General features: G+C 47.0%; 3 protein-coding genes across 13 annotated transcripts in view; 1 reads left to right on the top strand and 2 right to left on the bottom strand.

Moving 5' to 3' along the window:
- Window positions 1-42: 42 nt before the first annotated feature.
- ADAMTS13 (ADAM metallopeptidase with thrombospondin type 1 motif 13) lies at window positions 43-19,485 on the bottom strand. 4 transcript variants are annotated; one of them, XM_086858311.1, is made up of 30 exons: window positions 19,352-19,485; window positions 19,035-19,142; window positions 18,647-18,713; window positions 17,521-17,804; window positions 17,231-17,375; window positions 16,732-16,871; window positions 16,037-16,120; window positions 15,835-15,959; window positions 15,426-15,572; window positions 14,967-15,101; window positions 14,296-14,446; window positions 13,575-13,679; window positions 12,991-13,142; window positions 12,827-12,890; window positions 12,185-12,311; window positions 11,683-11,831; window positions 10,204-10,324; window positions 9,481-9,561; window positions 9,047-9,228; window positions 8,481-8,616; window positions 6,790-6,919; window positions 5,990-6,179; window positions 5,634-5,751; window positions 5,190-5,319; window positions 4,140-4,344; window positions 3,356-3,653; window positions 2,737-2,883; window positions 2,089-2,265; window positions 1,583-1,767; window positions 43-1,298 (listed from the first exon to the last, which is right to left on the bottom strand). In XM_086858311.1, the coding sequence occupies exons 2-30, from the start codon at window positions 19,098-19,100 to the stop codon at window positions 1,140-1,142; spliced, it is 4,200 nt and encodes a 1,399-aa protein (XP_086714437.1). In that variant the 5' UTR covers window positions 19,101-19,142; window positions 19,352-19,485; the 3' UTR covers window positions 43-1,139. The 4 variants fall into 4 exon arrangements, with proteins under 4 accessions (XP_086714437.1, XP_086714439.1, XP_086714438.1 ...); XM_086858313.1 differs by having other exon boundaries at window positions 5,634-5,748; window positions 16,732-16,868; window positions 19,352-19,456; XM_086858312.1 differs by having other exon boundaries at window positions 5,634-5,748; window positions 19,352-19,411.
- REXO4 (RNA exonuclease 4) lies at window positions 19,228-24,238 on the top strand. The gene is made up of 8 exons (XM_023938276.2): window positions 19,228-19,750; window positions 20,193-20,545; window positions 20,821-20,973; window positions 21,139-21,332; window positions 21,723-21,811; window positions 22,044-22,118; window positions 22,381-22,455; window positions 23,054-24,238. The coding sequence occupies exons 1-8, from the start codon at window positions 19,556-19,558 to the stop codon at window positions 23,165-23,167; spliced, it is 1,248 nt and encodes a 415-aa protein (XP_023794044.2). The 5' UTR covers window positions 19,228-19,555; the 3' UTR covers window positions 23,168-24,238.
- Window positions 23,473-25,282, bottom strand: part of STKLD1 (serine/threonine kinase like domain containing 1) — a 12,326-nt gene continuing 10,516 nt past the window's right edge. For all 8 annotated transcript variants that reach the window (XM_086858315.1, XM_086858317.1, XM_023938272.2 and 5 more), the window contains exons 17-19: window positions 24,984-25,121; window positions 24,582-24,661; window positions 23,473-23,763 (exon numbers count right to left, since the gene is read on the bottom strand). In XM_086858315.1, coding sequence (XP_086714441.1) covers window positions 23,701-23,763; window positions 24,582-24,661; window positions 24,984-25,121 — 281 coding nt within the window. In that variant the 3' untranslated portion in view covers window positions 23,473-23,700. The remainder of the gene's footprint in view (window positions 23,764-24,581; window positions 24,662-24,983; window positions 25,122-25,282) is intronic.

Below are 25,282 nucleotides of genomic sequence, written 5' to 3'. Positions count from 1 at the left end.
GAAGAGTATTTGTGGTCATAGAAAGATGTCAGAGAATCCAAGTGAGAGAAAGCAGGAGCAGGATTAAAACTGCCCTGGCAGAACCATTTATTGCATCCAGCATGAAGAGCAAGTGCAGATGTGTCCAGCCAGGCTCCAGGTACAGAAAAGACCCTTTCAAGCAGTATATTGTGATTTTGAGGAGGATGACAGATTTGGGCCAAAGCACAGCCCAATATTCAAGATACAAAAAAAAATGAATAACCTAAAAAAATACATTTAAATGAAACTTGTGTGAATATTTGCCACTGCTCTAAAATCCCTCTTCCTGCCACAGCTTGTCCATGCAGCCTCAACCACAGTTCTTGTCAAATGAAGATAGAGACTGATAGCACAGCTACTGTTCTTATCTGAGAAGTCAGACCTGGCATCAAACCTGGGAAGAAGAGACAGAATTCTTTTTTTTTCCTCACAAAAAAAGAAAGTGGTGGTGTCACTGTCAGATATCCAACAGCAGAACCACAGGAAGGGTGGCTGGGGAGGGACCTCAGGATGTCATTTAGTCCTCCCACATAAAGCCAGCTGTCACCAGGGCTTGCCCAGGCCAGCAGTGCCTCAGCTCAGCCAGCTTCTGAAAATATTCAAGCTTTGAGTGACCTGTCCAAGGGTGGCACTGCCCACCCCACACATCTCCTTGTGCTGGCAATTTATCCACATACACATCTTCACCTTCTTCATTCCATTCCATTCACTGTGCCTCAGTTTTGAGGGGGCATTTACACTGCAAGAGAGTGAATTTAATGGCTAAAACATTGCTTGTGGTGTACAGAGGTTTATACTGGAACAGCAAGAAATCAAGTGACTCTCCTAAACAGTCCCACCACACTACAGAGGCAGGACCGTGACACTCCAGTGCCCAAGTCACCCCCTGCAGATATGTAACCTGCATTAATGCCAACCAAATCAGTCAGGAAATCCATATGAGGAAGATTTGCTAAATATTTGGGGGTTACATGTCTTTTGTATGATCTTTATCAAGAGTGAGATCCCAAAGGAGTCAGCAGATGTTCTTATTCAACAGATGAGGAAGCAGAAGAAGATTAAATATGTGCTGTGAGCAGGCAGCAGTGACTAACTGAGCCTTCCCCAGGGCAGTGCTTTTATTTGGGCTCAATAGCATGATATTCAGCCCAGAAATGGGTTCTGTGATCCTTAACATTTTCATGGAATTCAATTTCAGCTTGGCTCCCTGTTGACTGCCACAGGAATTGCTGCTTCCCATGGAACACCACTGTCTTCATGGTGCTGACATCTCGGACCTGCAGGAAGAGAAACCAAACCATTTTATCTCAGCAGGCTACACTTTGAAATAAGTACCTAAAAAATACTGGAGACTTGCAGACTGGTCACTCAGGGAAAAAGCTGTGCTACCAAGGTTAGAAGAAATACAGTAGATATCAGAAATTCTCATTCCCATCTACATTTACACAACAGAGATCAGAGTCCCTGATCTGTGACTGAACTGTGCATCTGGGTGGAAATCTCTAAAGGAGATGGGTTTGTCTTCATCCAAATCATTCCACGGGGGTTCCTGCCTCCTCACCAGGATGTAGTTGAAGTGTGTCTGGTTGCCCTCAGGGCCCAGGTCAGTGTTGAGGGCACGGATGGAGATGCGCTGCCGCGGAGCCACCGTGATGAAAGTCCGACACACGACCTCCTGCCTCTCATCAGGCAACTGCACAGGATTCACTATTTCACCCTGGGGGCCAAACAGCTGCTGGTCACAGTCTGAAAGGGCAAAGGGAGAAGAGAAGATGGCTTAGAGGGGTATCCAGCACCTCCAAGAGAGAAATCATTTAAATTAAACACAGGCAGAACAGTCTCTATAGGCATTTTCATCTGGGAACCTTCAAGCATCAGCAAACACCTGTGGGGGGATTTGCTTTAAAACAAAGGGGGAGACCACAATTAATACTGATTCCAACACTCCTCAAGAAGGGTAGTTGCTAAAAATGAAGCAATATTTCCATATATTTCCATAGGCAACCACCATTCATGGAGTCCTGTGGGCCTTAATCTAAAGCAAGAGCAAAACTTTCAGTACAGTACCTTGGTAATATTTTTTGGTTGCAGTTCTGCTGTTGTACTGCAGAATGACCCCATTTCCTGGCAGCACAACACGCTGTTTCACAATCAGTGTGTTGGTTCTGGAATTTATCAGTGACAGAGGGAGCTTCCTGCAGCCTGTCCGCCACATCATTCGCCCAGAAAACAGCAGGACCTCACCTGGAACGGATGAGCACAGAGCCTAGAAACACTTTTATTTTAACTAAAAGCCACAGTCCATCTTATATATCAGGTCTGGAATCAAGTAATTTCTGCATCTTGTTTCTATCTTATCAGAATCTGTCATGAGAACAGGCCAGTTAACTAATCTAACTGCTGATTCCAGCTAGAGGGTACATTTTAGTTTTATAACAGGCCAAAACAAGCATCTTCCTTAACCCCATAAGCTCCTTTCATCTCATATCTACCAACAAAACAGGTAAGAAACCACTGTGTGAGGGGAGGACAAGCAGCATCTTCATTTTGTTCCATCTGGCAACAACTTGATGGACTTGTAAAAACTCAGTTAAACGGTTTCAGAGATTAGAGAGGCTCTGGGGAAGCCAGAGCTTTTCAAGGCACAGAAAAGATGCAGTTTGAGATGCAGCTTTGCTAAAGGGCCAGGCTGGATCCCAGATCTCCAGGCAGTACCTGCACTGCAGTTGAGGGAACTCTCCAGGATGGTGACCAAGATCTCCTCCCTCAGGGGACGCCCGATGGCCACCGTGCAGTCCCTGCTCTCCGTGCCTGTCATGTTGATGATGCCAGTGGCACTGAGAAAGAGGTTTCCACACACACCTGCACAGTGGATACAGGTGAGAAACACACCCAGAAGAAACCACAGGAAAACAATTCCCTTTTTGGCACATTGAATAGGTAAGGTTACACATTCTGGGTAAAGCACAGGAAGAGTCACAGAATCCCAGAACCACAGAACATCCTGAGTTGGAAGGGACCCACAAGGGTCATGGAATCCAGCTCCTGGCCCTGCTCAGGACTCACAGATGTGATCACATCACATCTCATGTGCCTGAGAGTGTTGCTTAAACACTCCCTGAAGTCTTGAGCTGCTGTCCCAAATCAGAAGAGTTTTGGGAAGCACAGGGAAGAGAGTCACTGTTCCCAGCTCAGGTAACAAGGACGTGCTGGAACAGAGGGTTTTCCCTCCCAGCCAGATGTATTCCCTCCCATGCTCCTGTCCCTGTCTGGCAGCAGGATCACCACAGCCCAGCTGCACACAAGAAGCTCCTTTTGGCCACGTCCTCCTCACCTCGACCAGGCTCTGTCTGCTCCCAGGGCCCAGCAGACAGAGGGACATCCAGGTCCTTGTGTCTGTGCTCTGTGGCAGCTGCAGCTGTTGCCAGCTGTGTGGCTGGTGTCACTGGCTGCAGCTCTGGCCCAGGGGACAGGGTCCCCTCCTGCTCAGGACAGGGCCCTGTGGAGCAGCCACGCACCACGAGGGCCTTGGGGAAGTGCCGGCAGAAAAGGGGGTTCACGGGCTTGCGGGTCAGAGAGCTGAGGCAGAAATCCTGCCTGGTCTGAATGCCATTTCCACAGGATGTTGAACACTGCAACAAACAAGAAGAACAAACCCACAGGCTTTTCCCCCTGCATTCCAGTTGGTATTTGGAAATAAATGCATTGATAAGCTCATGCATGATCTGTGAGGGGTTCACTGATGCTCTTCTACCATTTGCCCTTGTCAGTGCTCTTGTTCCATCAGCTATAAGATGCCCCACCTTCCAGGGGACCTTCCAAACTATATATTTAAATTGCAGAACCACTTCCTAAAAAAATCCCAAAATATCTGCATTCCAGGAGAAAACATGCCAAAACCATTTCTAAGCTGCAGCCAAAACTTTAGCTGAGGAAGGTGGGAAGCAAACCTACAGCTGCTAAACACAGGGCAGTGGAAAGGATGGAAAAGATCCCTGGAAAGAGTTTAGCATTTCTGTGGGAAGCCAACAGACAAGGCAGAAGTTGTTAATTCTCTCCTGCAGCCTCCAGGGAAGGGAAGAGCTGGAAAACTGCTGCATCTGAGGGGGAGCAGGTACCTCTGACCACTCGCTGAAGCTCCACTCGTAAGAGCACGCTCGGATGACACAGGGGACACTGGTGGGGGGCTTCTCTGCCACGGGGCACAAATGTTCCTCCTGCAAGACCTCCTGGCCATGGAGGAGCTGCACACAGGTGACCAGCTGCACTGCTAAGCCCAGCCCACAGCTGGAGGAGCAGGGCCCAGCTGGGGTTACCTTCCACCTGACAGGGCAGGGAGGACAAAAAGTGAGTTAGTGATGAATCCCCACCCTGTCTCTCACTGCAGAAAAGGCACTGCAGCTCCCTCACCCTTCCTCCTTCTTCATCCTCTGCCCTCACATGGTCTATGGTACATTTGGTTCAGCCTGGAGCAGGTTTGGAGTTGGATACAGAGGGCATTCCCATTTTTTCCAGAAGCCTACAGATTTCAAATCCACACTGAATCTTACTCTGTGTCCATCACTGCCCTCCCCAGTGTGACACAAGCAGGCTTAACTGCAGAAACAATCTAATCTCCTATCAAAACACACACACCACTGAACTCTCAGATCAGGATCACACCCAGAGGCCCTGGGAGTGGCATCATGAAAAGTTCCAGTAGCTTTCCAACCCCAACAACAAACAGGGCAAGGCAAGCTCACCACAAATCTTAAGGAAAGGGAGATGCATTTCTTTCAGTTTTCAGAGTAGCTGTTCCAGATTCTGAGAGTATTTAATTCTTGCTACTTTTCTTGATGGTCTCTGGAAACTGTACACTGGCAAATGTGTCACCACCTCTTGCAGCTATGGATTTGTTCCTGCTTTCCCAGAGTCATAAGGGATCGAGAGATTTTCAGTTTTTCTCTGGACTCAGCTTCTGAGCGCTACACTTATTTCTGTCTGAGATGTACCAGCCCAGGAAAGACTCTGAGTTTGTTGAGTATGGAGCAGTGCTACAGTTTTTACAGCTGGCTGTGCTTCCAAAGAAGGGGAGAAGGTGGATAAAAGCCTGACCCTTTACCATGTCCCTGCAGACAGAGAAAGGAAAAACCCCTCACTGTCTCATTATCTCCTGGTCACTGCTTTACCTTGGTGGGCAGGGGTTGAGATCACAGATTTCAACCCTGCTCTCTGGCTTTGGCACTGGCTGACAGTTTTCCTCCTGGGTTTCTTCTTTGGTGTCAAAAGCCACACAAACATAATGCAGCTGAGTCTTACCTAAGGAAGGAAAGCAATCTGACTGCATGGTTTGGATGCAAGTGAAAACAGGTCAGAAGTGTCACAGCTGTGTGTACAAAACAAACTCTGCCCAAGCCATGGCACTCACTGCACTCATCCCCCCAGCCCTGAAGCACAGCAGCAGCCAGACCACCCTCTAAATTATTCTGCCTGAGACTGTTGCAAAAAAATTGTGACCACAGCTACACTTAGAACTGTAGAGGGAGAAAGACCAGGTGGGCCCCGAGGTTCCCAGGCACTGAACTCACACCTACAGCCAAGCAACATTTCCCTGCAGCACAGCAGGGCCTCACCTCTCCCACAGGAGACAGAACACTCCCCAGCTACAGGGCTCCAGACATACACAGTCCGATTTTCCAGCTGGACATGCCCAAGTGACTCCAGAGGCTGAAGTAAGTGTGCATCTTCCTCCTCAGAACAGAGCAAAAAACAGCTGCCCTAAACAAACCACCACGATGAACTGAGGAATCCAGCAGCATAATTAAAGAGGGACAGAGCTGTCTAAAGTGACAGGATGGATTTTTAACAGGGCAGAGCAGTGATGTAAACCTCCCTCCAGGCTCCAGGAGTGAGCTGGCGGTTCTTAACTGGTGGATAAAAGTGCAAAGTTCCCAGTGAGGTTCCTGAAAAGCCAAGCCAGCAAACTCACTTTGTCCCAGCCCAAAGGGCAGACATTGACCACACATGGCACAAAGGAGAGGGGTTTTTCTTCTCCTGGGCACAAGCTGTCATCCACCACAGTCTCCAGGCCATCACGGGACTGCACACAGGTCAGGTTCTGCCTGGCAACTCCAGTCCCACACACAGCAGAGCATTCACCTCTCTGAGATTTCTTCCACCTAAACAGGAGGCAATGGCATCACCCCACTGCCCATCTGGATCAGGCAGGTTTGTTACTCAGGCCACTGATTACAAAAATGGATCATGCAGAGTATTCAGCTTCTCTGTTTCAAAAGCCTTGTCTGGATGTGAGGACAATTTAAGTCCTTCCACTGACTTTCAAGGACCAAAAGCACCTAAGCAAAGGGGCTCACAGTGCAATCACTTTTTACTGAACCCTAAAATGTCTCTGAGGGCAATGTCTGGGCAAGCTTGGCCCTTGGTCTTCCTTCCTGAATAATCAACACAAAGGTCAACCCTCTTTCTTGCAACATCTTAGAAAGGATGTGAGAGGCATCTTCTTCTGGCCATACCCTCAAAGTATCTTCATTTAGCAGGTTACTGTAAAACACTGAATGGCTACTTCCCATTTCTTCAGCTGACATCTCAATTATCTCATAGGACCAGGAAAGGCAGAATGTGGTTTGGGATCTCCTACCCCACTATAATTAGGAGGAAACTACTTCATACTTCTCTTTTTTCTTTTTGACCTTGCCCAGCACAAATACAGAGCCTGGGTTAAGTGGCAGAGAAAAGCAGGAATTGATCTGAGCTCCCAGGAACACCAACCTGTAGAGGCACGGCTCCATGGCACAGGGCTTGTGCTCTGGGAGGGGCTGTGGCAGCTCCAGACACCACTGATCCTCTGTTACTTCATTCTTGGTCTGATCAAAGCACACATGAGCCACTGGCTGCACCCCTGGGACACAAAAGGAAAAGTGAACCAAGTGAACAGCTCCCCTCTGCTATGGAAGGAAGGTGCAGTGATTTTGCTTTACTCAATCATCTGGGTAAGAAAATGGGGTGTGTGGGAACTCAGACTTCCTGTAAACACACAAACCCCTTCTTTGTGATATAACCTCCCTCAAGAGTTTTAAAGTGATTTTTTCAAGGTGAGCACCCCAGCAGAGGAGAAGTTTGATTGATAACCCACTGCCAAAATAGAAAGGTTGCTCTAAACTGGCCATTTGAAAGAACAAGGATATCAATCATAATTTGGAACAAGTTACTTCTAATGATCTGACTGATGAGGGACAGCAAATAAGCTGTAGGAGGGAGCTGGTTTTAAATGCCATTGTGTAGAAGTGACCAGGTAATATCATCACACAGCCCTCGTGCTCAAACAGCACCAACCTCCTCAAAGGCAGCAGCAGCAGCCAAAACCAGAGGCACTGAGAGAGAAACTGGAGACTTCCAGTGCCTGCAGCAGGCAAGGAATGAAATATTCACAAGCTATAAAGAAGATTTTTAACAATAATGAACATAAAAAGCAAAGTAGATGAAAACTCAAAGAAATTACAAGCAAAGGTAAAAGGAGTCTCCTTTCAGTGAATGGTGAAGGAGAGCCAGGCATTCCTGAATCTCAAGCAACATGACCCTGAGCACCAAATGTCCAGAATCCATCAGCAGCCTTATGTTTGCTCTACCCTCCTTCTTTTCAAATAGTGACTATTGCTAAGGAGGGCCTGTGCATCACTTTCAGCTCTCAAGGTGCAATTTCAGCCCTGATTCCCAACTTTCTGTTATTTTAAGTCCCAAGTTTCTCATTCTTTTTTCTGTTTGTGGCTGCATTAGCTGGAGGCTCTGGAGCATTTTGAGCTCTTTACTTCAGGGTTTCAGCAGTCAGTTCACCTGGGGGAAAAGCTGGAGAAAAGCTCTCCAGGCATAACTAGTTGTGTAGATTGACTTCCATAAATATTCATTAATGCATTTTCTAAATCCTTTTCACAGAAGTCTTGAGAGGCCTGAGAGTGTCATCTGAATTATCTGCTAAACAAGATGTCAGGCCATCTATCAGAGAGAACTGTTACAATCTGCATTATGATTACTTCAGGGAGACAGAAAGGATTAGCCATGCCACAGGAATAGAATTCTAAGAAGGAAGTTTTATAATTAGCTCTGAGGCTTTAGTTAGACACCAGATACCCCTTTGGTCTCAGACTTCTGATGTTTAGCCAACTTCAAATTAGAGTCTTCAATAACTTCAAAAAATCTGAGAAAATTATTTAGTCTTAAAACCTAGAGTTCAGTTAAAACCTATTTAAAAATCCTCTCAATGACCAAACATTTTCAGTATCATTTTGATGATTCAGCTCATTTGCTGATATCTTAATTTAATTCAAAAGCTCCACCACTTTTTTCTTTGATTCTGTCAAATACTAGCAACTGCAGCAAACATTTCCAGCAACCTGCTTTGAAATTCAGTTCAGACCAGAGCAGAAGTCTCCATAAAAAGTAAAGACTGAGTGCTGCTGCCTCACCTTCCCCACAGGTCACTGAACACGGGCCCTGCTGAGGAATCCACAGATAGGTCAGGTTCTCCCTGGGGACAAAGTAGCTGAAGGTGATGGATGGGTTGGTGGCATTGCCATATTCTTCTGTGTACCTCCTGTAGACCTGGGAAAGAAAAAACTGTGGTCAATGCACAAGAAAACTTGGATTTATTTCTTAGGATGGAGGAAGGAGAAGCCAGTCTCCCTTCTTCTCATCCAATCCTGATCCTCACTGCAATGCTTCAGTCCCAGCCAGATGCAGTCAGAGCACCCACCCTGTGAATTCTGGGCACTGAAAGTGATTAAGCCAAGCAGAAGGTTTAACTCAGTGTGGTTTTCCCCACACAATCACCCCCAGACCTGCAGGAAGCCTGTGGGCAGCCAACCCCAGCCATCCCCAAGAAAAGCAATACTATCACTCTTCAGTGAACATCATCTCCCCTAGCCTTGGACTCAAAGTCACCTGAACCCACCACACCTGGGTTCTGCAGCAAAGCCACCCAAACCAGGCCACTTCTGACCAGCCCCCTTCCAGCTCCACTGCTTTAATTCACCTGTATTTCAATTTCTTCCTGTGTTGGCCCATCCACGTGGATTTCCTCCAGGCTTGGCAGGTTGTCCTGGGTGAGAAACACTTGGTATTTGATCTGCTTGTCCTCCAGAACTGACGGGTAGGTGACATTCAGTGAGATTCTTCCTTTTCCAGCCACCACATACTCTCCTTTAACCTTCACAGCTGGAGGGGCCAGAGGAGCAGTGAGGTTAAGAGACACAATGTGGATCCCCTGGTACTGGCAGCTGCTGGCTGCCCACTTGGTAGGAACCAGTTTGATCCAAGATTGGCATCCCATGGAGCGTGGCTCCGACAGCTTCCCACTGGAGAGCATCCCCCAAGCAAACTGCAGCAGCAAAAATCCCATTTCTTTTGTTTGCACAAGCTCCTGTCAGCCCTGCCTGTATCTCCCCCTCTCCTTTTCATTCCACTCACCCAGGTGTGTGAAGAGAGGCCTCCTGTTGGTGACACGGACCGAGGTGGTGTTGTAGGGTAGGGACAGAAATGTCACATACTCTGGAAGGGTGGAAAGGAGAAAGATGTGGTCACCTTCCACCACTGAAACTCTGTGGGAAAGGATGGGGATTGCAGCTCAACTCCTAAATTCACCCTGACCCTGCTCCTTGTCTTGAACACGGTGATGGTGACACAGCAAACACAACTGAGCTGCACTGTGTGTTCTCACACTTCTTTGAGAAATGGTTTCATTTGGTTTTTTTTTTGGTTCTTTGCTAATATCTCTACATGAGACTGCAAGAGACAGACCAGTTCCCAAATTTAACATCTCAGGAAGCATGGACAACACTCTCAAGGACATGGTGGGACTGGTGGGCTGTCCTGTGCAGGACCAATGATCCTTGTGGATCCCTTCTGATCTGGTATATCTATGATTCTGTGATCTGATATCACCCCCAGCTCCCAACAATGTACAGGACTTCCCAAACAGTTATATTTCTGATCCACATCCAGATAATTATGACAAAAAAAAGGTTTTCTGCCTACTTCCCTCAGCACTGACCACCCAAAATCCATCTCCATACCCTCCACAAAATAAGATCAAGCAGAAGCAGAAGGGAGAAGTCACATACAGAAGATTTGGAACACTGACTGCACACAAACAGCACCACAGTGCAGAGCCTGAGGGGGAGGACTACACACCTTTAGCTTTCCCTTCTGTGTAGGATCCACTCACTTGGGTGCAAGTGGAGTTATCACCCCCACAGACCTTGCAGGAATCCATGGCCTTCCTGGAGCCCATCTGGCCATCACACCCGAATGCCTGAGCAGAGGGGAGAGTCCGTCAGCCTGGACTATTCTGAGAAAACAAGCCAACAAAAGCAACTTTGCCTGAGTTCCTGAAATTGCCCTTTCCATTTGGAATTTGGATTTAGGAAGACAACAAAGGAAAAGATGTGTTTGTACCTAGAGCTGTCACTGGACAGCAGTGTGCAAAGCCAGGGACTGGGAGGTCTTAGCTGAGAGCACAAGTCTCAGTATCTGTGACATTTTCTCTCCCATAAGAAGCAGTCCAAAAAATCTCTCCTGTGATCTAAGCCCAAAGCTCTGTGCTCGCTTTTTAAAAACTCTTTCCAGAGGGAGGGAGGAAGGGAGGAAAAAACAAGAACCCAAGAGAACCCTAAACATGAATGGCAGGTTCTAAAGGAATCTTTAGCTCCCCAGACTCCAAAGCCAAACCTAGCTCAAATCACTTCAGTCCCATGGAACTCAGAAGACAGATTCTAACCCCATTCCCACGAACAAGACTAATTTACACAAAGCTACAGGAGGATCTCAGCAGGCTTAACAGCAAAACATGTGCAACTGCTGAATTTATGCTGGAGCCACTGATCCCAGGCTTTGGAAGCTGCCATAACATGCATATTTATCACTGCTGCCAGTAAAACAGCCAAAATCAGAACAGGTTGTGCTTACACCATCTGCTGTTCATGGGGGGAAACACTTCACAAAACATCATGAGCACGAGGATAATGAGAAAAACATAAAATTTACAAAGAGTATTCTGGGAATGTAAAGAAACAACAGAAAACATCCACCCAGGTCAGCACAGAGCAGTTCCTAAAATGCAGACAGTGCGGGGGAGCTGTATCCAAAGTCATCAGGAAAGAATGCCTTCCTCAGGTCCAACCCAGAAAAAACTCATACCTCAGTTCTGATCAGCAATACTCCAAAAATCAATCTGGCCACTTGTGATCCCCAGGTTTTGCTCCTTATCTTGCCATTGACTCAGTGATTCAAGTCATGGAACTCCCCTCCAAGACAGTCAGCATTTCACGGAGCTGATTACAGCAGGCAAGCTGAGGAGCTAATGATGTGTCCTCCACCAACACATAAACCAATTGCTTCTAGGCTTAGGGATGAAAAGCCCTGTGTGTTTGCATAATTATTTGCAGAATTTGTTAATTATGATTAACAGACTATCTTATCTAGAGGGCATTGGATGGACAGACAGAAGAGCAGATTTCTGGACTCTGTCCAACACATCAAGAACAGAACTCTCTTCTGAGAAGAGCTCGCTCTGCTGTTTGGGACACTGTGTTTTTTCCTAGCATGCTTTCCCCTTACTTCTTTGGTGCAGATCACCTGTCAGGGACTCACCTGGACTCCCCAGTCACTTACTCTGCATCTCCCCATCACACAGAGATGGAGATCCCTGTGGTGCTCCGTGTCATCCTGCTCACACCTGGTTCCATCCAGGAAACTGTCCCCACGGCTCACCATGAACTCCTTGCCCACAGCCCTGCACATGTGCTTGCAGAGCAGGTCCCCTGGAACAGGCAGGCACAAGGAAGGAGTTACTCTTTCAGGAAGGCACATGGCTGCTCATCAAGCAATGGGAAAAAACCCAGAGGGGTTGTGAACTGCCATCCCTGAAGTGTCCAAGGCTGGGTTGGATGGGGCTTGGAGCAACCTGGGATAGTGAAAGGTGTCCCTGCCACGGTGGGATGGGACGAGTTTTAAAGCCCCTTCCAACCATTCTGGGATTCTGTGATCTCTCAGAAAGCACCCAGGTTTCATGTGGAAACTGAAACACGGAGTGAAAGAGCCTTTATTCCAAAGTACAGACAGGTCCATGAGCAGTCCCTGCAAGGAAGGGACTGAAGTTCCAAACATTCTTTACCTTTGGCAAAGCCAACAGCAGAGGTCCAGGTATAAAAGGATGGTGTTTCTACATCAAGGTACAGTGGCTTTAAATTTGTTGCTACACATTGTTCAGCCATGAAGTCATGCTGGGTCATCAGACAGGCCTGGATCCCAGAGAGATAATTGTGTAAGGAAAGGAAGTGACTGAGCACTGACATTTAACCCTCTAGCTAAAGGCAAAGAACACAGTGGCTGGTGAGTAAAACACCCAAACAACTGCAAAGAAAGAAAACCACTTTAAAGGGAGACTGCAGGATTTGAAGAGAATTGTGCTTGGAAGCTGGTATCTTTGCAACTGATACGAAATAAATAAATAAGGAAAACAGGAACAATACAAGAAAGTCCCTCTGAAGAAAACCATCATTGTGAGTCACTATTTTCTCAGCATCTGTCCTGCTATGGGGACATAGAGAAAATGTTTCATTATAAGTGAACAATGCTATTAAATAAGCCTGCTGCCTTCCATGGCACAAATACCTCTCCTGCTGTCAGACAGATGGAAGCTGTACACCAGATCTTTACCAGAGCAGTCAGCCGTGGGAAGGAGAGTCACAAAACACCCAGCCCTCAAAGGGTCCAAGAGTAAGACAGAAGTTCAGGTGATGCTGAGCTCCATTACCTGTGTATTGCACATCTCTGCTTGCATGCTGGTACCGTGGCACTCTTGCCCCCCAAAAGCAGGCCTGGAAATGACAGAATTCTTCAACAGAGGCAGGTTTGTCCCAAGCACAGAGGAAGACTCAGTCCCAAGGCCCTGGGCACAGCCAGGTCCCCACACCTCACCTGGGGTTGTTACAGAAGCGCTGCCTCAGCACCACCCCCCCGCCGCAGCTGCGGGAGCAGGGGGAGAGGGGGCTCCAGGCAGACCAGTGCCCATGGACCACAGCCATGGGGTTCAGGTCCTCCAGAGAGCTGCACTGACCCTTGGAGCACCACTAGGACCAAGAACACACAGAACTGGCAGCAGTGAACACAGCATGGCTGGGATCTAAAAGGTTGGCGTAAGTGCCCATCTTTGGCAGGCCGGTAACAGAGAATCCCAGGGTGAATGAGGCACCATCCCACAACAGGATGATGAGTCCCCTTTCTAATTAGGGACTAACATGAGGCTGAGGTCAAAGCAACAAGCATGCAGGTAATTTGAAATAGGACAGCTCAGATATCAGGCTACAGAACTGCAAAGCAACTCCAGAGACAAAGACAAGGTGGAAGGATCAAGATCAGGACATAACAGTACCAGTTTAGGACTGGTTTTAGCTCCCTGGCCAAGGGGCAGTGAGTGCCAGGTACCTTCCAGAGACACTGACAAAGTTTTGCTGTCTGAGCTCCACAGCCCCCACACCCACTCCTGGTGGGAGCCTGCTTACCTTGTTGAACCCACACTCAGTTCCATCCAGGAGGGGAACCAGAAGCCGAGTACAGCTGGATTTGTCTGCTGGTTGTACATGGCATGAGAGAACTTTGCAGATGTCCTGGTGTGACAAGAAAATCAGGGAGTTCAGGGAGTCACGCTCAACAACACAGCAGTCCCAAACATCTAAATAGTGCATGTGCCAGGTTTCCTCCCAGACACCCAACAATGCAAGGTCCTTCATTTTTCCTGCTATTGGGAAAAAGCTGTGGGCAAAAGATCATCACTGTAGTGATCACCAGCTGTAACAACAGAAGATGATCAACTCAAGCAATTAAAGTTTCACCCACCTTAGTGTTTCCTCATTAACAAAACATGTCCAGATGGCAGCTATTAAACACGCTGTGTTTCCCAGACAAAGGGATTTGAGTCATGACAGGGAAGCTGGAGGAATCCAGTGAACAAGAATTCCCCAAGGCAGGACCCTGAGTGGGTGCACACTGCACTGTCAGCTATGCACAACAGCACCTAACTGTGCAAACCTTACAGGAGATTTATGTGGAGGAAGGGAGTGATGGAGAGAAGGGAAACATTTTGAAAGCTATGCCAAGAAATCTCTGGCACAAAAGCATCTTCAATCCCTTCAGAAAAAAAATGCTGCCAGCCCCTTCTCCTGAATTTTGGCTCCTGAACATTTCCCTGCTGCCCTTAGAAAGACAGACAAACTTTCTACCTACAACACTGCTGTCAGCGAAGGTGCAAGCTGTGGCCACACTCCCAAAGGCTATTTTACATTGCTCATCTGCTCCGTAGTACAAGCCAGGCTTCCACCCCGGGATGCTGCCATCCATGTCCGGCAGGTCATTCAAGCAGCTTGTCTGGCCTGTACTGATAGAAACATGAGGAATAACACTTTCCCAGCTGTGGGTAGTGAGGACAAGGACATGTTTGCAAACTTGTGGTGAGTTTCACTCTGGGAGTTGGCTGCTGCTTTCCCAGACAACACATGCTTGCTGTGGGCTGGGATGGTTTTAGTTGCTGCAGCTGCCTGGAGATGCTTGCAGCTCCCTGCTGCTGGAGTTCTATCCCATTCCTCTCCTGCACCCAGCCAGCACAGCCTGCAGTGCCTGTCTGAGCCTGGATGCTCTGATGTTGTAAATAAAATGTTCAGGCTGCTGAGCCAGTGCCTGAGAAATCCAATCTGGTCCAGGCACGTCAGGCACCAACCAAAGTCACTTCCAACTACGTGAAGCAAAAACTGGGTTTAACCTCAGCAGCAAGTGCTAAGAAATAAACAAACCCCAAGCTTTTCACTGTTCCTCATTTTTCAATAATTTTTTTATTCTTTGAGGTTTTTCTCTCCTAAACTCCCAGCATAAAGAACTGAAGAACTCAACCATTCCCTTACCTGACAAGGGTCAGGAACTGCTCCCGACTGCACGGAGACCAGGTGAGGTCGATGTTGTTGTTGTTTCCTGCTGAGCCCATGATGTAACCACTGCTGCTGCACAGATTCCCCTCTCCATCGTGGGCAATGCCAAGGCTGCAACAGAAGCAGCACAGAGCCCTGAGAAGAAACCCAGAGGCTGGATTCCCTCAGAGCCTCCCTTCTCTAAGCGAGGACTGAGCTCCCTCTGCAGCCCTTCCTTCTACTGTTGTCACAAAGGGTTTATCTCCTATTTGCAGGAATGCAAGAAATGCAAGGAAATCTTTCCAAAATAATCCATGATAATGACCCAAAGGTTTAGAATAATCTATGGGAAATTACCTTTTATGTCAAGAGGTCCTTTTGCTTCTTTCCTTAAACTGGAGGATGTTTTTTACCTGAATAAAACCTACTGGGCTGCTCTGGCAGTTTCCTACTGACCTGTGCCCAATCTCATGGGCTATGGTGACTCCAAGGTCAAAGCCAGTGTCCTGGGTAATGACACAGCTCCAGAAGGAGGAGCAGACTCCCCCTAACTGAGTCACTCCACGAAGCTCCTTGTTCCCATCAGGCAACTCCAGGTCAAACCTAAAGTAAGGGAGACATAGAAAGGAAAGAGCAAAGAACCCCCACAGCTAAAAAAGTCAGGTCTAGACATTCAGCTGAATTTATCTCAGCTTTCCTGGTCTAGCCTTGCCAGCTATCTAACTTTTCTTTTGACATGGGTGCTCATTGCTCAAATTTTATGATGATTCCACATTAAAAAATCCAAATGTCCTCAGACAAGCAGAACTGAATAAAACGACCTAATCCTATTTCCCAATCCCTCCCAGGGCAGGGAGCTCAGCACCTGGTGATGTAGAGGACAATGTCAGCATGCTGGGGGTCAGAGTCATTCTGGGGATTCACCTTCTTGCTCCACTCACAGACACTGATGAGGGAGGAGGTGATGTTGGCTGTGATGTTCACCTCTGCCTGGAGGGAAGGCACGTGTTGGCATATTCCAAACAGCTTTGAGCTTGGACAGCACTCAAACTCAGTCCTCCCCTTACCTCAGGTTCTCTCAAAACCAGCATTTGCATGAGGTGAACTCTGAAATGAGCCCCCAGTGAGGCATCTCTGAGCAGCTCTGCTCCCTGAGAAGAGACAGAGAGGATTCAATAAACAAAGGGCCTTGGGGACTCCCTGCTCCCAAAAACTGGGCTGCACTCATTACAAAGGTAACTACAACACTAACATTTGCACTGCAAATGTGAATAAATCTGTCAGGAGATGAGAAGTAGTTGGATTTGTCAGATACTCTGAAGCAGTGAGAAGAACCTGCATGAAATGTTTTACAGGGTAGAGTGAATGCTAAAGAGTTTTCTGCAGTACACACACAGAAAAATTCTTAATAATAGCAAAAAGAGACATGAAAATTCGGCAATAGAAATAAGAGTGAAATGCAAAATATGAGATTGATTCAGTGGATTTAGCTTAATCCCACTGAAAGCAACAGAGTGAGAAAACTCTTTACCCGAGTTGCAACATTAGTAATGAAATTAAGAGCTACATTTTCTACATGGGTTTTAAATCCTCTAAGATCTTCTTTTACTCATGCAGCTCCTTGTACAAGAGAGTTTGGGGAATTTCATGCCCAGGGAAGCACAGAGGAATGCCCTGACATGAACTCTGTACCAGGGACAGGTAACCCAAACCACCCAGAGGCCCTGCCTGGGACAGGATCCCAAACAGAGAAGCCACTCACAATGTTCAGGTTGGCCAGGACATATCGCTCCGTGTCCTCTTTGTGGTACAAGTAAACATCTGGCCCTGCCACCACCATCAGCTCCAGATGTTTGACAGCTGCCTCAGCCCTCTTGTGCAGGCGAGGAGGAGCCCACCCTGCTAGAAAGCACAAAGGGACACCAGGAGGTTCAAATGCACCATAAAAGGTCCCACAGATCACTCCCTCTCCCCAAAGGCTGCAATAACTCAGTTGCAAGTCCACTTCTCCAGGGGCTTGCTCAGCTTTCCCACTTCTGTTGGTGTCTTTCACCTGTCAGCAGCTTTAACAACACACCTGTGCTACAACAAATAAATAACAACCACCCACATCAAACACACTGGGCACACCTTGGCGAGGTGAGAAACATTTTCAATCCCAGTTGTGTATTTGTAAACAGATTTTTCCTCTGGGCCCATGGAAGCAATCCCACCACCAGGAGACAGCTTTTCCAGGAGGGCTCCCTGCCCATGGCCGTTACCTCTGGCTGGCTTTGCCTCTCTTGCAGCACTTCTGAAGAGGATGTGGGGGCTGGAGAAGCCAAGGTCCTTCAGCAGAGCCACATCTTTGCTCCTGACTGGCCTGATGTGAACCTCCTCACCCTCACCCACGGTGACGACTCCTTGCTGAAGCAGATAAAATTCCACCTCTGAGTTATTCCAAAGATATTTGCTATCCATGGAGATGGCAAAGATTTATTCAGTGGACGGTTCACACACGTTTGGTGCACCAAGCTGCCACCCTCCAAAGGCTCTTTCAGCTCATACTCACCAACTGCCCTCCACAGTAAGTGACTCTGCTCCTGGCCCCAGGAGGCTGCAGGGGTTTTCCACCTGCAAAGCAGTTTTCTGGGAATCTCTTCAGTAAAACAAAGGAAGAGTTCACCACCTGGCTGCTCACAAAGGAGGAGGAAAGGAGGGCATGCTCCTCTAGGAATTCAAAGGCATAGAGCTGGCCCCAGGCCTGGATGGAGCATTGCTGGACCTGACAGGGCCTCAGCCCAAAATGTTCTTCTTTACAAGGGCAAGTTGGCTCAGCCACAACAAACTCAGGCACTGAAAGAAATGAGACAAGACCAGAAGCAGGGGAGCAGTTATGAGAAACAATGATACACAAAAACCCAACGTAAGGCCTATTTCCCCAGGAAAAATACCCTACAAAGGACAACAGGGGCCTCTTGGGGTCATGGTGTCAACAGCTAGAGAATGTCTGTGCTTTTGTGTATTCCAAAGTGAGGATAATCTGACTGGGAACATGCAACAGAAACTGGGACTGAATTTATTGGAGCTTTTGCTGTCTCAATAAGGGGAACAGTTCATCTAAAAAAGGCTGAGACAGTTTTGTTCCTGCAGATTTTAACTGTTACTGAGTGGGAATGAATTATCACAATGGACTGGGACATTGGGACAAAGACACTGGGATGAGAACTAGGTGAACCCACAAGCAGACAACACCCTTCCTTTAGGGATTTGAGACTTCAAAACATATCTAAATTCTGAACTACCAACAATACAGAATTCAAATGTCTTTGTACACTTATTTTTTTAAAAAAACCAAACAAAACTAACAAGTCTTTAAAGTTACCCTTAGTCTAAAGCTTTTGTCAGAAGATCTGTTAATTTCATGGAAAAACACCAATACAAAGAACGGGGACTGCAGCAGAAATGTGCAAAGAGATTGAACACATCTCCTTCAGTGGGTTTTAAATTCAGACACTTCCCTTCATCCACTCTCACACTGAAACCCAGGCTGTCTCGCTTGCCCTGGGACTCAGAAGCACCAGATGCAGCTGAGATCAGGGGTTGTTACTCGGTGTTGTTAGCACTGCCGAGCACACGGGATTAGGAAGCAGCTCTCAGACGTGTTCCGCACTGAGGGAGGGCTGAACCCTGCATACCGTCAGGCACTGAGCTGGTTCCAAAGTAAGACAAAACATCCTCCGCATCCAAAGCACCCAGGAATTTCTGCAAGAAGGAGAAGAGCTTTACATTTTTTTGCAGGAAAAACAAATGGACACAAGACTATCCCTTCGCTGGACCGAATGTGGAAGGAACGTCAGCAAACAGCTCAGCAAGTCCCAGCGCCAAGGTTTACACTGCGCTAAGCAAGGGCTGCACAAAACAGCTTTATCTTCGTGATTAGCAAGCTCGGACGGAGTTTGGCTTAGAACCTTGTGCTCTCTTGTCCTTTTTCTTTCTTTATTTATTTTTTTTTAATTTTTTTTTTAGCTTTTCTGAGAAGCAGGGCAGCGTTCCTGGAAGGGCCGCACAGGAGGTCAGACTCACCTCAGGAAGCCAGCACAGCCCCAGCGGGAGCACGGCGAGCGCCCGCAGCGCCAAGCTGACGGTCATGCCGGAGGAACCGCGCTCTCCGAGCCCAGCAGAAAGAGTTTTCTGCCCAAGGCATCACGTGGAGCGGAAGGGAAGAGCAAAAACAGCCTTTGAGCAAACAGCCTTTGAGCAAACACGCTCGGAGCGGGGGCGCGGGGGGCCGCATCGGCAGCTGGAGCGCGGCCGCCCTTGCGCAATGTCCGCGGCTTCTCCAGAGCCAGCCCCGGCAGACCGAGGGCCGGCTCGGGGGCCGTGTGGCCCTGGGGACACACCCGAGTGGAGGGGTCACCCCGCGACCCCCCGGAACACCGGAACCGCTCCCTCCCGCCCCGGAACCCGAGCGCAGGCCGGCGTTCCCCGCCGGGGCGGTGCGGCGCTGTGCCGGTCCCCCTGCGGCAGCGCCCGCCCGCTTGGGACTCGCTGTCCTTCGATCCCGGTCCCGATCCCGGTCCCGGTCCCTCCCCGCTGATCCCCGCATGGCCAAGCAGAGTCCTGCGGAGCCCCAGGCGGCGGGGCCGAGCGGCGCGTCCCGCAGGAAGAGCAAGAAGAGGAGGAAAAAGAGGAAGGCCCTCGAGGAAGCGGCGGCCGCGGCGAAAGGCCCCGGCATGACGGCTGCGGGGCTCCCCCGCAACCCCCAGGAGTTCTCCTCCAACTGGAAGGCGCTGCAGAAGGTGAGGGGGACCGGGGGATGCGGCGGGGGCAGCGGGAGACAGGGAAGCAGGGGCCATGCTGGCGGTGCCTGAATGCAGCTCCACGCTGGAGTTAACTCGGAGTGAGGGCAGCGACACCTCCACTGTCCCAGGCTGCTCCAACCCCGTCTAACCCGGCCTTGGACACTTCCAGGCATCCAAGGACAGCCACAGCTTCTCTGGGCACCCTGTGCCAGGGCCTCACCACCCTCAGAGGGAAGAACTTCCCAATATCCCATCTAACGCTGCCCCCTGGCAGTTTGAAGTCATTCCCTTTGTCCTGTCACTCCAGGCTCTTGTGAATAGTCTCTCTCCCCCTTTCTTGAAGGCTCCTTTTAGGTACTGTAAGGACAATTCTCTTTTCCAGGCTCTTTTACTTTATCTTTTTCGTGCTTTTTTTTTTTTTTTTTTAATGTAATTTTAGTTGCTGAAACAAAAGGCAAATAACTCCAACAAGCCCATCTCTCCGGGTCAAACAAACACCAAAAAGAAGAAGCCACTCAAAGCAGTCAAAAGCCCAGAAGTCCCAGCAGTCAATGGCAATGTGGTAAAGGCCAAATCCACAAATAAAATGGACAATGGTTCTGCTAAAGCCAATCCTCCTTTGGCCAAACCAGAATCCAAGGGGGTTACAGCAAATAAGAACTTAAATGGCACCAAAAGCAATGGGAAAGGCTGCAAAGAAAAAAAGAAAAATGGCATTGTTGTGAAGGAGAAGGATGAGCTGAAACATAAGAGGAGGAAAGCTGAGGAACACGTGGAGCAGCAGCCCAAAGAGTGAGTATTTCAGGCAGCAGCCCTGGATGTGAATATTTATTCTGGGAGGAGCACAGAGAGGTACATTCAAAACTGCTTCACTTTTCCAGACTAAATTCTGAAAGAAATAAGACACATTTTGCCCCTACTCCTCAGACACAGCAAGAAACCTGTAGAGGTGCTAGTCATAGACTTAATTTTAACAGGGTTTATCTCTTGCTTTAAAAAGTAAACATACTTTTTGTACAACAGACATCAGATTGCTTGTTAAATGTAATTAAATCTGTTCCTCCCAGGGCTGACATCTGGTTTGATGACGTTGATCCAAAAGATATTGAAGCAGCAATAGGACCTGAAGCAGCAGAAATTGCCAGAAGGAACCTGGGACTTGAAACAGAGCAATCCCAGTCTGTGGAGCAGGTGCTGGTTAAGGAAAAGGCTTTTGATGGGTGAGTGACATTCCAGGGGGAAGGATGGCATCAGAGGTGTCAGTGAGCACAGTGAGCTCCCTGCATCTGCTGCCAGGCTTTGCCCTGTCCAAGTCAAGGTGTGAACCTTGTCAGCTCCAGCTGGGCCCTGCAGAGGTGTCCCCAAGCTGTGCCTTTGCCTTCCAGGCTGACCCGAGCTGTGGCCATGGACTGTGAGATGGTGGGGGTGGGCCCCAAGGGCGAGGACAGCATCCTGGCTCGGGTGTCCATCGTCAACCAGTTTGGGAAGTGCGTTTATGACAAGTATGTCAAGCCCACAGAGAAGGTGACAGACTACAGGACAGCTGTCAGTGGCATACGGCCTCAGAATTTAAACACAGGTACGAGGGGTTTCCTCCAAAAGGATTTTTAAGGAGGGAGAATTCAATGGGTTGTCACAGAAGCCTCATTGGCTGAGCTTGGAACAGTTTGAGACTTAATTTGGGAAAACAAAATGCTGAGATTTAAGTTAACCGTAATGCTAAGAAAAATTGTAGGAAGAAGTGCTTTTATACAGTGATCACTAACACCCTTGAAGAAATCAGCTGGTGGAGTATGGTATTAAAAAAAGAAAGAATTTCCTTTTCATGCTCTGCTCTTTATGGAATTCTCTATGTTCTAGCAGGGATTCAGTGTACTGTACAATAACTACAGTCCCAAGGATACAGTTACTTCCCAGGAAAGATGAAGTGTTTGCTCATGGAAAGTGTTTTCTTGTGTGGCATTTTTAGGTGAAGACTTCAAAATGGTTCAGAAGGAGGTGGCTGAGATCCTGAAGGGAAGGATTTTAGTTGGCCACGCCTTACAGAATGATCTAAAGGTACCTTGAAAATGAAGTTTCTAATACATCATTCTGGATCAAGGGAACACACCTGAGCTCCTGGAAACTGGTCCTGAATCCAGCCCATGTCTGTATGAGCTAGGTTTTGTCCTTTCATGGGTTTAAAGTGTCTCTTAAAATGGATGGCAGGAAACAACAGGCAGCTGCACATTCAGCTCTGTAAAGTTTCAGGCAATAACACATTTTAGACTGAAAATGTGATTTCTTCTAGGTTCTACTTCTTGATCATCCTCAGAAGAAGATCAGAGACACACAGAGATACAAACCTTTCAAACAGAGAGTCAAGGTGAGAGACTGTTGGGAAGATGCTCTATTAACAGACTCCAGAGATGCTGACTCACTCCTGTGCTTGCTTTTACCTGACCTTGTTCCTTCTTTCCTACCTATGCACGCACAAATCTCATAATTCATTAATTATTCCTGATATTTCACTAGCAGAGGCTAAGATGTGCTCTTCTTTGAGGAACATGATATTTTGATCTATCCACCCATCTCTGTTATTTCAAGTCCTGTGAGACAGCATGGTTTATGATCTTTTCTGTCTCTAGAGTTCCAGGCCATCTCTGAAGCTGCTGTGTGAGAGGCTGCTCAATGTTCAGGTGCAGACAGCAGAGCACTGCTCGGTAGGTACCCCCTCAGAACATCCAGCTCTGGGTTCTGGATTGAGCCCAGAATGCTGTGCCTTCATCCCAGTGAAACTCAGCAGCACTGAGATTGTCATCTAAGCTTGCTCATTGTTCCCTCATTTCATAAACAACTTTTGTACAAGTCAACGCTTAATTCTGAATTATGGTTATTTTAAAATTCCCAGGGGAAAAGGTAATGATGAAGATCTGTTTACCCTAAAAGCAGCATTCTGCACTGTTGCACTGTGGCAGGATGGATAAACAGTGGGAGAGGCTACAGCTGAACCTCAGCAGGTCCTTTATTTCAGTGGGCAGGAGAATGGAAGAGATAAATGAACTGGGGAAGCAAAACTGGGAGGGGAGCTCGTAGATCCTGTGTCAAGAGAATTTTGTCATTATGACTTTCCAGGTAAAAATCAGAAATGCAGAGCATATTTGGGCCCTGGACTCCAAATACACCATTTATCCCTTTCACTAGGCACAGAGCCTAAACGTAAAAAGAAATCATGAAATGTTAATTGGAAGGCTATATTAAAATGATGGAAGATTTAGCTGCTTACTATCTCACATCCCTGTCTGGTCTGTTCTCTTTCAGATCCAGGATGCACAAGCAGCTATGAGACTTTACACCTTGGAGAAAAAGAAATGGGAAGCTGCTGTTAGAAACAAAGTAACAAAAAAAAAAGTAAAACTTAAAAGCACAGGGTAGAATCTTTCATCTGCAGCATTTGCTGGTTTGATGTCACATTCCAAATTTAGACATAAGTCAGAACTGACAGCAGCTACTTCATAAAATCAATCCAAAGACAATCTGCAATAACCTGGAGGTACAGGAATGCTGCTGCTGTCCCTCTGGATGATCCCTGACGCTGATGCCTCCTACTGTGTTCAGACAACCTTTGTAACAAATGCCTACAGTTGGGAAGAACTTCATCAGTTAAATTTCTTCAACAGAAATAGACACTTAATAAGTAAAAAAAAATAAATTATGATAGATGAAGGAAGAAACTGTCATTGCTTTGTCAAAACTCCAAGGATTAAAATCTTTATTTCAAGTATGTTGAGGTCTGCTACAAGGTGAATTCTTAATTATTGCTGTTAGTTACACAGTTGTGGTACCTAAACCAGCAGTAAATGCCTGTTTATATATTAGTAATAGCCCAGTATTCTTTTTTTCTGGTGTGAAGAATCTTCAAATGGAGAATCCAGGCTTTTGTATCCAGCAGTAGCCAGGTCTTGTTCTCAGAGAAAGCGTTTTTCCTTCCTCAGTTTCAAAAGTGTTGCACCCACCAGGGTCTGAATCTCCTGGAGAGAAATGTGGGAATTGTCAAACAGAAGAAGATCACCTTGTTCCTCCACTTATTTTTGTACTCATTTATTAATAAAAACAAAGTGTCTAACATAGGTCTTTGAAGTGGCTGCTGTTGTTACAACAGGAGAGGGAGCTTTCTCCCCTTCTGTGATTTATTTTTTTCTGCTCTCCCTTGTGACTGCTGTGTTCATTGAAGGGGTGCAGGCAATACCTGCAGGAGAACCGTTTGTAACTATCTTTGAAAACAATTCTGTAAATACATAACTAAAATCACCAAAATTAAGATTAACCAGTTTTATTTGATTGATGAACAAACCTAATTGGTTTCTTGCCAGCAAGCCATTGTAAAAGAAATATTAATGTACCACATTAAATAGCTCTGATGACTTTGCTGTTTTTTCCCTTTTTCCAGTGTGACTACTTGGTGAAATTTAATGTAAATTAAATCTTCCCACAAACTGACAGAAAGTTTTTGTTGTTTTTTTTGTTTATTTGTTAATGATGCCACTTCCAAACCAAAAATAAATTAGATATAATGTACTTATGGCTTTATTCCTGTAAACTTTAGCCTGGTTTAGCACGAGGACTGTAATAAATTAATGTAATGTTGCAAGAGACCAGAACATAATCTTTAAAAATTTCAGCATTAATAACAACTTTCAACCACTTGCTCTCAGTAGTTAGAACCATCCTTACAAGCTCACTCTTCACTCCACATGCAGCTAATTCTCTAAATTTCTGCACTACGATCACATCTCTCACCAGAAATAATATACTGATATACTTTATTGTCACAGAGACTTCTCCATACCGTGCTAAATGGAAACTGGAGTTTTATTTCAGACAGCAGCTTTTCCATTTTCTGGGACCTCATATCCAGCATAACTTCATCTGCAGTGCCAATTGACAAGAAAATTTATGTTTATAGCACAACTGCCAGCAGAGCAGGAGCTAAAGGAGGACAGGGAGAGGACAGAGCTACACAAGGAAGAGGCAAAATGAGATTAAGTTAAAATGTTTTACCATCAGAGTGGTATTTGTTTGGAACAAATGGAGGGAATTCTCAGGAGGATGAACTGGAACTCTCTCAGACACAATGTAAATCTTTCCTGAGAGCAGCTAACATGTCCCTGAGCTGCTCTTGGGTTTTACTGATTTTGGGGTTGGGAGAGAAGAGGACACTCAACAAAAGTGACAGCAGCAGCCATCTCACCATACTGAACCATCTCACTCATCAGCAGGCACAGAGCTTCTGCCACCCCTGGCTCATCGAAGTGAAGGTGATATTCATCTTTGATTAGCTCTATTCCACTGCCTTTTGAGTCCAGCAGAATTGCCAAAGCTGCAGTTTCTGCAAGGAAGACAAACACAGCTCATTGTAGCTGCAGACTGCAGGATCTGCTTCCCATCCCTCCACCAGCTGGCACATGTCACATTTTCAGGAAGTTGTGCCCATTATTTTCAGTCTTCCTAAAAACTATTTTGAAGCATATTTGGGAACAAGTAGAACAC

This window comes from Cyanistes caeruleus, chromosome 20 (genome assembly GCF_971803275.1).
Source record: "Cyanistes caeruleus chromosome 20, bCyaCae1.hap1.1, whole genome shotgun sequence".
NCBI classification, from domain to species: domain Eukaryota; kingdom Metazoa; phylum Chordata; class Aves; order Passeriformes; family Paridae; genus Cyanistes; species Cyanistes caeruleus.
This window is presented reverse-complemented; position numbering and strand designations above follow the sequence as displayed.